The 10,852-nt window shown below is 41.1% G+C and overlaps 1 protein-coding gene across 3 annotated transcripts in view; it reads left to right on the forward strand.

The window, feature by feature from the left end:
* Nucleotides 1-9,531, forward strand: part of slc4a11 (solute carrier family 4 member 11) — a 101,041-nt gene extending 91,510 nt beyond the window's left edge. For 2 of the 3 annotated variants that reach the window (XM_037071265.1, XM_037071266.1), the window contains 5 exons: nt 170-335; nt 2,487-2,660; nt 4,423-4,618; nt 6,672-6,841; nt 8,212-8,350. In XM_037071265.1, coding sequence (XP_036927160.1) covers nt 170-335; nt 2,487-2,660; nt 4,423-4,618; nt 6,672-6,841; nt 8,212-8,278 — 773 coding nt within the window. In that variant the 3' untranslated portion in view covers nt 8,279-8,350. Of the gene's footprint in view, nt 1-169; nt 336-2,486; nt 2,661-4,422; nt 4,619-6,671; nt 6,842-8,211 lie in introns of all 3 variants that reach the window. The other variant, XM_037071267.1, reaches the window with a different exon arrangement.
* The last annotated feature ends 1,321 nt before the right edge of the window (nt 9,532-10,852 follow it).

Genomic DNA, 10,852 nt, shown 5'->3' on the forward strand with positions numbered 1-10,852 from the left:
TACTAATTGCTGTTATCACAACATTGCAGCTTCCTGCAGGGAGTGAAAAGTGATGTCACATCCTTGTTTTGTCCAACTAACACTCCAAATTCATTTTTGGAAGTTTGTTGATGAAGGTCTTTGATTTATCGATCGGGTTGTTACACCTCTTCTCTTCCTCTCTGAACAGTTCCAGTCTTCAAAGTTCACGACCGGCCCGTCTTCAACGTGGCTCCGTTCGAGAGGCTGTCGGCCATGAACGTGGTCAGCGCCATGGGCCTCGGCTTCCTCCTGGCCCTGCTCATCTTCATCGACCAGAACATCGTCGTCTCGCTGACCAACGCGCCGGAGAACAGGTAAAGGCAGACAAAGCTCCCGTCTCGTGATTTTCATCTTATATTTATACTACAAAACTGTCTGAAGGGAGAACACTAGTGAGGCTGAGACCGGGGAAATTAAACTCTTCCTGTGACCCATTAAAAAGCCACCAAGGACCTGTGGGGCTCCAACGACCTCACTTTTGGAAAGTGCCGAAATATTTGGACATTTGTTAGGGAGGGAAGATGAACCGAACCAGAAACGTGACATCTGAGTCAAACTGTCACAGTCGGGGAGCTCGGAGCCAGAACAGGATGCTGAGCTTTTTACCCGCCGGTTCCCTCTCAGTTTGCATCGGACCAAGTCGGTGCCGCCATCAACCATCAACCATCAACCATCAGCCATCAACCATCAGCCATCAACCATCAACCATCAGCCATCAACCATCAACCATCAACCATCAGCCATCAGCCATCAACCATCAGCCATCAGCCATCAGCCATCGGCCATCGACCATCGACCATCAGCCATCAACCATCAGCCATCAACCATCAACCATCAGCCATCAACCATCAACCATCAACCATCAGCCATCAACCATCAACCATCAGCCATCAGCCATCGACCATCAACCATCAGCCATCAACCATCAGCCATCAGCCATCAGCCATCAGCCATCGACCATCGACCATCGACCATCAGCCATCAGCCATCAGCCATCAGCCATCAACCATCAGCCGTCGACCATCAACCAGCCCCACAGTGAAGAATCTGTAATGATGCAATTTTTAGCCCTTATCATCTACATTTGTTGGGCAGAAAATTAATTGGATCTAAATGTCACCAGAAGGCAAAATAAAAGTCAGCTATAGCATTTTAAAAAAAAAAGAAAAAGAAATCTGTTCAACGCTGCTCGTATTGTTTCATAAATTACACCAGTGTTATTTTATTTATTCTACACAACAATCAAATGTAAATGAATAAAATTCTCTGTTAAAACAGCCGTTCAGAACAAGTCTGTGCCCGTCTTTCTCTCCCGATTCTCGTATTTATAGCGTCTTCCGTTATTCGTTTGACATCTAGATGTTTTATTGAACCATTGTTGATCCTACGCACATCTTTTATTGCATCTCCTCTTTGTTTTTCTGACGCCATTTATTTATTTAAAATATCAGCCGTCATTATGATTCTGCAAATAAACACTCGCCACGCAGTCTTTTATCTCGACAATCTGAATGAACCGAAGAAACAAACAGACCTTACAGGACGACACTTTTGTTTTTGTGTGGCGGACCCTGCCACTGTTCTAGTGGACCTTATTTTCCTCTGAGAACAGCTGGTTTATTCAGATGTATTTTTGAGTTGGGATTATTTCCTCATTATTATTGTAAATATTAAAATTCAGAGTTTAAATTTCTTCTCCAAAATGACATCGAGTCCCTGTAGAATTGTTGTTTTTTTTTTTTTCAATTTAACATATTTTGCTCCTAATTTAAATAAAGTACATGTAATTATTCAGCTGAACAGAAAGAGGTGAAACAAAAGCTTCACAACTTGAGTTCTTATCCAGATACGTTTTCACTTAAAATATCACTCTGGATTCAATGTCATGCTCAAGGGCACGCAAGCAGGATGAGTGCGTAGGTCTGTCGATATTTCTTTACGTAACGTTTGCTGGAGACGCTTTTTTCAGAGAGCACTTCCCCTGAAAACACAGAGTGAACACACGCCGGCCTCCCGCCGAGCCGGCTGCAGATGCACAGCAGTGATCCTTCACTAACATGCACAGGGGAAAAAAAAACATGTTGTGTGGCATCATAAAGGTCGCAGTCGTCCTTTTTTTTTTTTATGTGTAAAGTTACTGTAATGTCACGCTCGGCTTCCATTTCGTGTGTTCGCCGCGCATGAAAAACATTCAGGAGGATGCACAACGCGGATGTTGTCGTACGTCGAATCAGAAGAATAAGTGAAAAACACAAACAAGTTCACTCAGGTTGTGTTGAAGGGCGCCGCTAACCTTAGGAGAGCGATGCCCTTTGTGTGTGTGTGTGTGTGTATACAAACTTTATTTTTTCACCTCATCTGTGTGTTTTCATGTGTTTTTCTCCTCTGTGGTTCGAGACGAGCTGTTGCAGTTTAGCCCGTCGACGACTGCGCGGCGGAGCGTAACAGTTGTGTTGCCTCCTCAGGTTGCTGAAGGGCACGGCGTACCACTGGGACCTGATGCTCTCCGGGCTCATTAACATACTGATGTCGGTGCTGGGGTTGCCCTGGATGCACGCCGCCTTCCCTCACTCCACCCTCCATGTGCGCCAGCTGGCTTTCGTGGAGCAGCGCGTGGAGGGCGGGCACCTCTACGAGACGTGAGTTAACCCGCCCCGTCGCCGCCGCCGCTAATCAGGCGCTCAATTAAAGGTCGTCTTCAGAGCATGTGGTGACTGTAATTTAGTGCTGCAGTGCTACTGTATCCTGCTCTTCACTGATTGCATGATTACTATGTAACCGAGCGTTTTCTCTCTCCGGGTTGAAGAGGTGAGGGACTTGTTAAGAGATGAGAGGATTAAGTTCAACACTCCGGCCACACAGAGATGTGTGGAGGTGTAGTTAGTTATATTCAGGAGTTGTTAAGTAGTTAAGTGGGATGAATGGGGCAGAGGAGACAATCCTCTGTAAGACTCTAATGAGAGATATCGATCGCAGAAAAGTCTCCAACTCGAGGTTCTCGAAAGTACGAAACTAAGATTCAGGATCTTTAAATCTTGTGGTTCCTCAAATGTATTACAAGGAACTTTTTAACTGGTTATGAAACAGGATGACCTACATAAGCAGAAGAGACCTCAGTGATTCTTAATACCTTTCACCGGGTCAGATTCTGGAAGTCCAAACTGGTTTAAATGGCGGACGGCTGAGGAGAGAAGCTGCTCTGTAGTCTGGTGGTGCGGCAGCAGAACTACTGGCTTTAAAACATGATGTTTTCTGTTGGATTTGTTCCTGTTGAATCATTATTATGAAGACGTAACAGTACGAGGGAGTTAGTGGCGTTGCATTATCATGATATTGATATATTGTCTATAATACACACGAGATAATACAGCTTTAAAAATCCAGAGATGTTCGACCTTGTGCATCGTTTATTTATGAGTTTATCAGCTTTTCACCCTTTTGAGAAGTTATGGTGAAGAGGTTCTCTAACTTGTATTTTCAGAGTATCTATTTGCCAAAAAAAGAAGCAAAACACACAGTAAACAAGTTAAAGATGTGTTTGATTGCTAGAATATATCACGTGAATTTGTTATCATGAATTTGTGAGGCGACAATAATCGCACAGTGGAAATCTGATGTTGTGATTTCTAGCTAAGAATGTATAAATTTAGCTTCAGCTCAACAAAATTAGTTACCGACCCACCAGATCTGTTAGCTGTTAGCTTATAAATGTGTCAACATCTTAAAGGCGGTAGAGCGAGGTCGGCTTTTACTGCAACTCTGCTTTGTTTTCTGACATTATTTATTTAAATAAACCGGCGCTAGTCTTTTAGACTCATAATGGGTGCAAGTAAAAGATTGGTGATCAGTTAGTTAGACTCATGTGACAATACTGATTTAAGAAGTGTGAAAACAACATGAATATGAATAAACAGTATAAACAGGAGAACTTGAGCTGCTTTTTAAAGATGTCTACAGATCTTAAGTCCAGAAGGAGCAACTTCTTAAAGTTCAAGAGCCACAACCTCAAAAAACACAGTCGCCTTTTTTAGTTTTAAGCCTGAAAGAAAGAAGCAACTTCTTCAAATATGCAACTTTTGGTGATCTTAGTGTGACATTGTCATAACCACCAGCCTGCACAGTGCAGTGACAAAACAGATAAATGTGTATTTAAGCAGACGATAATAACGGCTACAAAAGTCTGTTTCTAGTCATTTAATTCACTACAGTCCAAGATTAGAAAATATTTATCTTTTTACCTCAAACTCGGGACATTTAGTCTTGGAAAATGCTGGAAAATGTGCAAAAACCCTGATAAGAAAATCCAGTGCTGCATTGTGTGAAACTATTGTGCGCTGTCCAGTAACCCTTCATTTGTGTGTGTGTGTGTGTGTGTGTGTGTGTGTGTGTGTGTGTCGTCAGTATCGTCCAGGTGAAGGAGACCCGGCTGACGTCTCTGACTGCCAACATCTTCATCGGCGTGTCGGTGCTGCTGCTGCCTCTCCCGCTGCAGTGGATCCCCAAACCCGTCCTGTACGGCCTCTTCCTCTACATCGCCCTCACCTCCATCGACGGAAACCAGATGTGCGACCGCATGGCCCTCCTCCTCAAGGAGCAGGTGAGAGAGTGTGTGTGTGTGTGTGTGTGTGTGTGTGTGTGTTACCATATGTCGATCGCAGGGCTCTGCAGATCAAACGGTTGACTGGCTGCCCGGTGCTGGAGGACCAGACACCGAGTCAAAAAGAAAAATAATTTGCAAATCAAATTTTTTTTTTTGTATTTGTTTTTTTATTCCACCAGGTGGGAGTGAAATAAGACAGATCTGTCAGTAAATTAACATTATCATTATTATTATTCGAGTGTCGGGTAAAGATGCTTCCTAACAGCATCTTTATTCATCATCCTCCCGCCGACCTCCTCCAACAGGAGCCGTCGGAGGAAAACATAAACTCCAAATCTACAAGAATCTCTTTTTTTCTGGTGTCTCTGCTCCTCTGTGTCCGATTTAACCTTCCCACTGAGAGCTTTCCCCCTCTTAACTCCACACAATAGCGCCTCCAAATGGCCATGAGAGGTAACTGTTTATTTTTATTTTTTTTTTTTATGGTCTCTCTAACCTCGAAAATGTCTTTGACTTATTGTTGCTTCACTCGGATGTTTGAGCTTCGAAGGTTTTCAGATTCATGAGCTGAACGGGGGGAAAGTTTCTCTGAGCTCAGCTTAAATCTCAGTTTAGGATTTTTTTACCATTACAACTAGATTTAACGCACGGGAAGTTAATTTATAAAGCTTTTTCAGACACAGAGGGCGTGTAAATACATAATGATAAGTAAGACATTAAGAAAATTGCATTTAAAAGACAATAAAAACAAATATTAAAAAGCAGTTATCCATCTTATTCTTTTGGGAGAGCCAAACATTTTAAGCCCTGATATCAGCAGGAAGCTACAAACTAAAATCTGCTTCAACTTGCTTGGTTCTGATTCTGGGAACACTGAACAGACCTGTTCCAGACGGCCTGAGGGGTCCGGACGCTTCGTCAAGCATGAAGTGTACAAACTCTGAGAGTGGAAGAAGTTAAACATCTTAAATGAAACATATTTGCTTATTCCTAGATTTTGGACTTCTCACAGAGGGAGAAGGAACATTTTTACAGAACCAGATCTCAACTGTCCGACCCAGAAATCCTGCAGACGGGACAGCGGGATCACGTTTAAAACTCCCAGCATCTTATTACATTTTTATTTTTTCCATTTTATTTTTATTTCTAGCAGGAAACAACATCAGAGCAATGAACAACCGCTGTCAGCTGTGGGCCTGAATCAGTTTAAAGACCAGCAGAAGAAACAGATGATAAATGTTAACAAGTTTAACGATAACATACCAATTTAAAACACAGATGAATCTGTTCTTTTGTAGAGGCATCGAGGCAAAATAAAAACTACCAGGGGGAGGAAATACGATATATTTGCATTATTGTATTCATCTTTTTCAGCTTCAGTCGTTTCTATTTTACTGATATTTAAATATTCACATCTCACATGCAGGTCAAGGTCACTCAAAGTTACTTGTATCTCACTATTATGTGCTGTTTGTTCTTCTCAACATCGCAGGAAAATAACTCCTCCTAATATTTCAACATCCCACGATCACAATATCTGCCTGAACAAGAAGCTTCACTTTAATGACTCATGAAGTTTATCTGGTTTTTTTGAGAGATTTTCCCGCCTCGACAGCAGAGAGTGGAGATTCGTCGAGTCTTGTTTCTGAACTTCATAACGACTGTGACATAGTTTTACCTGCAGAGGTCCAGAGCTGACACCAGACCAGTTTAGGGAGATGTGTTGTGTTTGTGTTTTCTCCCCGCAGACTGGAAAGACGAGTATATTCTTACATAAACACCCCATCGAGTACCCCGCCTCACATATTCACACAGGGAGACGCCTCTTGCTATAAAACACCGAGATTTTAACTTCATAAGAAAAGCAGCGTTTGGAAGCTGAATGTTATTTATGATGTGAAAACCCGCAGTGCACTTCTGAGGGGTGTGTGGGCCGAACCTCCTCCCTGAGTCATTTCTTTAAGACCACAGGAGACTCGAGGACAGTGAGGGAAAAGAACCTCGGGGTAGATTGTATTTTAATCTGTCCTGATCCTCTCACCTCCTGCAGACGTCTTACCCGCCCACCCACTACATCCGCAAAGTGCCCCAGAGAAAGATCCACTACTTCACCTTCCTGCAGATGATGCAGCTGCTGGTGCTGTGTACGTTTGGCATGTACCCGATACCGTACATGAAGATGATCTTCCCTCTGCTCATGATCCTGCTAATTCCAATCAGGTACGACTGCGGCAGGTTTTTCTCAGGGCAAATTATTATTATTATTATTTTTTTTTTTTATGGAGAGGCTTTGAAGCGTTGATGACATTCTAGCAGAGGTAACGAAGGGGCTGCGTCAGACCTGAATCTGCCTCGGGATGAAAAAACCTGTTCCGGCCACAGTCAGAACCACCGAACTCTCTGAACAGCTCCAGTGACGGAGAATAAAACAGACGGATCTAGTTTTATTATATCGTATTTTATTTCTGTAATGAGTTTTGTGTTTCAGCTGGAAACATCTGGCAGTTGAGTCGAGATAGAAGTGTTTTGTGCTGCAGTCTTATTAAAGAGAATATATGAAAACAGAGGCTGCGGATCGAACAGCAGATGGGCGCTGTGCATTATATATGATATTTGTAAAATTCACAGAATAATTTACAGACGCACCCTCGACTGCTTCAGAATATCTTCAATAAAACAACACTGTGTTTTTTTCAGAGTTTAATCTTTAGTATTTTCCTATTTTTGTGCATTTGGTTGGATTTCAGCAGGTCGATGAAGCACAACTGCACGTTTGTTTCTCAGAGTAACACACTGAAACACACAGTTTTGGGTTCACTGCCGTAAATATACCAGTATTAGGGATTCAGTGTTTAGGGGTATTTTCAGCTTTTTTAATGGTGGATTGAGAGTAAAGAGACAAACAGGAAGTGCAGGAGAAAGAGAAGGATACTGTTATACTGTTCATTACCATTTCGACCTGTATTCTTTCATTTCTGTCAGTGCAAATACGTCTTTCTCAGTCTTTTTGTTGCCCCTGACGTGTTCCTGCCATCAGTTTCAAAACAATCATATATTTACAAAATTCAGTGATGTCTGAGATAGTTAAATATTAGATATATTGTCTTTGTACTGGTTTCAATTAAGCATACGTTAGCCTAACTTATTTAGAATTGGGGTTTATGTCTTGAAACACCACCGATCAAACCAGTTGTTGGATGTAAAATCCCCAAAACAACAAGCTGAAAGACATTAAAATGCTCTGAACAGCTGACAGTAACAGTTTTTATGCAGAAGAGCATTTTGTTCAGTTCAGCAGGTGTTTTTCTTTCTAACTTTACTGCATTAAGTATCATTTTCTAGTTGATATGCAAAGTTTGCAGCATTTTCCGACCCAGATATGTGGCGGCATTATGCACAATCACATACTCGTCCATCAGCCGCCACTGTAAGGTTGATTTGTTCTCTTGTTCTGCTGGTACTACTGAGAAAAGGAAGTGATGAATCACGTCTGATAAGATCTGACATTTTGATGGTGTGATGTTCTCTCGTCTCCGCCGGACTAAACACGTAACGCGGCTAACATGAATTCTTTTCTCCTCTGTGTTCAGGAACAACGTGCTTCCTCATATCATTGAGGCCAAATACTTGGACATAATGGATGCACAACACATGTAGCTACGGACGGAGACGAGTTCTGGATCCACGACAAAAAGACGTCTAGAATTAAAAAAAAAAAAAAGAAAGAAAGAAGGAAAAGAGAGCAACAGAGAGAGAGAAAAAAAGCAAACGTATTTTTCAATGCAAAACTGTATGGAAGCAAAAAAAAAAAAGAAGAAGAAGAAGAAGGAAGGAGAAAGTACCGACTGTTTAGATTTTTGTATCCGATAAGAAACATTCTTACAGGTGAAGCACTGGAAATGTGGGAAGTCGCGTGTGTGTGTGAGGAGGAGAGATGAGCGCCATGGGAAAATGTTTTTGGTTTTTGGTTTTTCCGAACATGGACTGACAGCATCTCTCCGGAGGGAGAAAAAAAAAAAAAAAAGAAGTTCTGCAGAGAAACTGGAACCGCCCAGAACTCCCTGTTTCACCTCCGTTTGACCCCTCGTTCAGTGCCATATACCTCCATGTTCTCCTCTCACACCTTTTACATTTTAATGGTAACATTTTATCCTCACTTCAGTGTGTTCACCTGTGTGATAAGCTATGGGTAAGTGCTTTAAGTACTCACTGATACTGTGTAAGGAATACAAAATGCTGCCAGTGGACATTAGAAAGGTGTAATGGCACAATGTAAGTATGAACTATATCTTTTTTGACACTTTGCACTCACGTTGTGTTTGTACACTGTCATTCGGGTCAATTTTACATACTTACACTGTGTACTGTGTAAATACCTTTCCGACGAGCGAATAAGCTGATATGAACGCTGCATTTAGGCCACTGCAAAGTGAATCTTTACCTTTTTGTATTGCTGTCATTGTGCAGTGTTCAAACCTTGACATTCCTGCACCTTTTAGCTGTGATTCTCCTCTTTTTTCTACCAAGGACACTTGTGCTCGTACATGTTTAGTTTCTGAGTCATTCCAGCAAATGTCAGTGTTCATTTAAAGTAACACGGTCGCCAGAATAAATGTTGGATATCGACGTTTCTGTAAAACCACAAAAAAGTGAAAGTTTATGTTTCTTTAGGTTTTTATGTTGGGTTTATGCTGTAGCTTCTTCTTCTGGGAAGGAAAACCCACTTGGTTAGAGTTAGTAAAGGATGATGTTTTGGTTTAAAATGCCTGTTTTGTTCCTAGTTTTGGTCTCCACAAACACAGCTGGAAATGTCCCGACTTCCTCCAGAGAAAACCCGATGCAAGTCGTCACAAACTTGGCTGGAAAGGCCTCGACTTCTCATAAAAAAGATAGTTTCTCGGTGCCTCAGACGCAGCTGAAAGTGTCCCGACTTCTCTGTTTTTACTACTTTTATCTGTTTTTGTCGCCACAAGGTTTCCTGGAACGTTGATATGGTTCAAAGAAACGTTAACATCCGACATTTTATTCTGGCGACTCGTGTGTTTGTGTGTGTGTGTGTGTGTGTGTGCGTGTGTGTGTGTGTCCCTCATCAAGCTTCCTGCCAGCTCTTCAGAAAATAAAAACCTCATTGTTTAAGGTGTAATTTAAAGTCTCAGCTGAAATTAAAAAAAAAAAAAAAACATACATTCCACAGGTATCTATATATTATATATGATTATTTAGAACGACAGCACAAACCAAAACATATAGTGAAATCTTTATCGAATTATGAATATAGTAGAATATATTATGGCAATATAGAAACAAAAAAAAAGTATTTTAGGTTGAATTGAGATAGAAAAATATTTATTTATCGTTATCTTTTAAGTACAGAGAGATAATTTCGTGTGTGTCTGTTTGCTCCTTTACATTCCACAGTTACTGATTCTTGTGATCTTGAGTGTGTCGTCTTACATCGGGCTTCTGCCGCAGTGTTTACATATCAGAGTTCCCTTCCAGCTCCATGTCAGAGTCCAACACAGTTCTGGTGCATTGCTCGTTTAAAAAAAAAAATATTTAAAAATGAACGTCAGGTAAAGGTGGGAAATGAAAACTAAAAAAGAAGATGTGCGGGCTTTGGATTCAACAAAATGCATCCCTCTTTTTTTATTTTATGTGAACAAGTGTTCCAGGATGAGTTTTAGAAATAATCCGGTCTTGTTTTTTCTATTTAGATGTTATGATTAGATCAATGCTTGCAAAACGTTGTCATGTAATAAAAATCCAGGACGTCTGGAGAGATTATCTTGTTATCTACGATACAAAAAGAGCAAAAAAAAAAAAAAAAACACAAAAACACAAAAAAAACCAACACACACAAAAAAAAGAGAGCATTTCTAGGCACCGGTTTGCGTTTAAAAAAAGCATGACTCATCTGGGTTTTTTGATACGATGTGATGCCAATGGTCATGTATCCTATACACCAATAAATGAATAATAAAAAAAAAAAGTAGCAAGTCAAACAGTAACTTCTCAGTAAACCGAATGCAACGCTCAATATTCAGCAATACTGTGTATAAAAACAGAACTTCACTGGTCGGGATCCGGGTTTCCCCCCCCGACAGTCAGTGAAGCAAAGACCAGGCCAGCTGTATTTTTTTAAAGGCAGCAACCTTTTCAGTCCGTCCTCGTGCTGATTCAATCATTGCACACGTCAAGGAGAGAAAAGAGAAAGAAGAAGTAAAAAAAAAC

Source organism: Acanthopagrus latus, chromosome 16 (assembly GCF_904848185.1).
Source record: "Acanthopagrus latus isolate v.2019 chromosome 16, fAcaLat1.1, whole genome shotgun sequence".
Classification (NCBI taxonomy): domain Eukaryota; kingdom Metazoa; phylum Chordata; class Actinopteri; order Spariformes; family Sparidae; genus Acanthopagrus; species Acanthopagrus latus.